Source organism: Aplysia californica, unplaced genomic scaffold (genome assembly GCF_000002075.1).
Source record: "Aplysia californica isolate F4 #8 unplaced genomic scaffold, AplCal3.0 scaffold00159, whole genome shotgun sequence".
NCBI lineage: Eukaryota > Metazoa > Mollusca > Gastropoda > Aplysiida > Aplysiidae > Aplysia > Aplysia californica.
The window spans coordinates 30270-32349 of NW_004797429.1; the positions used below are offsets into that span (position 1 = coordinate 30270).

The window sequence follows — 2080 nt, forward strand, 5'->3', positions numbered from 1 at the left end:
ATAATAATAGTAATAATAAAACTATTGTTTTTTCGTTCTGTTTTGGTTTTTGGTAAATTATTATTCAGTAAACTTCTTCCGCAAATCGCAACGACATGACACGAACACTCTGTGCAGGTGACCAGCCATGGTCAGATCATCGGGGCTGTGGTGGCAGACAGTCAGGAGAGGGCGCGGGAGGCTGCCAGGCTGGTCAAAGTACAGTACGAGGACTTGGAGACGATTGTCACCATACAGGTGAGTGGTGGTGGGTTATACAGGTGATAATAGTCACCTTACAGGTGAGTGGTGGTGGGTTATACAGGTGATTATTGTCACTATACAGTTGAGTGGTGTTTGGTTATATAGGTGGTAATTGTCACCATACAGGTGAGTAGAGGTGGGTTATATAGTTGGTACATGTCACTATACAGGTAAGCAGTGTTTGGTTATACTGGTGATAATTGTCACTATACAGATGAGTAGTGTTTGGTTATATAGGTGGTAATTGTCACTATACAGGTGAGCAGTGTTTGGTTATATAGGTGGTAATTGTCACCATACAGGTGACTTGTGGTGGGTTATATAGGTGGTAATTGTCACTATACAGGTGACTTGTGGTGGGTTATATAGGTGGTAATTGTCACTATGCAGGTGACATGTGGTGTTTTTTTATTTTTTAACTTATTTTTTAGGTGTGTTTTACGGCGCTCGCAACTGCACAAGGTCATATGAGCGTGCGGGACACACCAAACGTTTACAGTTGGTAGGAAATTTTGAATTTTGCTCGGGTGGCGGCCGAAACCTACTCTTATCGATTTTAGACCACCAAGGCAACTTTCACACAGGACCTTTGATATTTTTTGCCCTTGTCCGAGATGGCTAGGTGTAGATTTTTCCTACCAGAGGATCAAGGGTGTGGCTGAAGGACAGCAGTAAGAAGGAGCCAAGGAGAAGCAATGGAAAGGCTGCAGAAAGATTCAAGAGCCCAGAGGAGGGGGCTAAGGAGGTGATGGGGTGGGGACAGAAATTGGAGACGAAAGCAGACTACAGAACATTGCTAGGAAACAGGAAAGGAGATGAAAGGAGACAATTTTAGAGAAAAAGAAAATGTTTCCGTCCATACCCGGATTCGAACCCGGGACCTTTGAATGAGAGACGAACACCTTTACCTCTAGGCCACGAGAGACCCCTGATCAGTGTTTGGTTATAAGGGTGGTACAGGTCATCATACAGGTGAGCAGTGTTTGACCATACACGTTGCAGTTGTCACCATAAAGGTGAGCAATGTTTGGTTTTATAGGTGGCAATTGTTACCATCGTTCTTATTTCTTCTCCTCATTTTTTAGATATGTACTCTCTCTTGTAACATCTCCTTTTCTTAAAAATACAGGTTTTACGGCATTCGCAACTGCATAAGGTCATATGAGCGCCAGAAGATTAGAGGTGTTACAAGAGAGTACATGTAAAGAAAATGAGGAGAAGAGATATGAAGGACAGATGTTGGATAGGAAAGAAGGAATAAAGCACACCAAAGCACCCGCCAACCATACACAGAATGCACGCACGGGCGTGCACGCATCTTTTGTATAATTATCATCTGCCCAATCAAACACTGCTCATCTTTATGGTGACAATTGCCAACTGTATAACCAAACACTACTCACATTTATGGTATCAATTACCACCTGTATAACCAAGCACAGCTTCGACAATTATATGACCTTTTTTGGTGTTGCAAGTGCCGAGAAACTCTTACTGACTGAAACGTTTTAATTAAAACAATACAAACATGACATTCATTCCGCAGGAAGCCATTCAACACAATTCCTATTTGACCAAGCCAATACTGGTGAGCACGGGGGATGTGGAAGAAGGCTTCCGTCAGTGTGAGCACATTCTGCACGGCGAAACGCACGTGAATGGGCAGTACCATTTCTACATGGAGACGAACGTGTGTCGTGCTGTGCCGGGGGAGAATGGGGAGATAGAGCTCACCTCTGCCTCTCAGAACTTGGCAGAAGTTCAGGTGAGTTGGACGTGGAATCTGTTCGAATTCTAGGTACGTGCTCTGAGGGAACGTGTTTCTTAGTGTGTGTGT

The 2080-nt window shown here is 43.8% G+C and overlaps 1 protein-coding gene across 1 annotated transcript in view; it reads left to right on the top strand.

Annotated features, from left to right (window-relative positions):
* Nucleotides 1-2080, top strand: part of LOC101852018 (xanthine dehydrogenase/oxidase) — a gene marked incomplete at its 5' end in the record, with an annotated part of 42637 nt that overhangs the window by 21648 nt on the left and 18909 nt on the right. Inside the window, 2 exon segments of the mRNA XM_013082103.2 lie at nucleotides 118-237; nucleotides 1790-2008. Coding sequence (XP_012937557.1) covers nucleotides 118-237; nucleotides 1790-2008 — 339 coding nt within the window.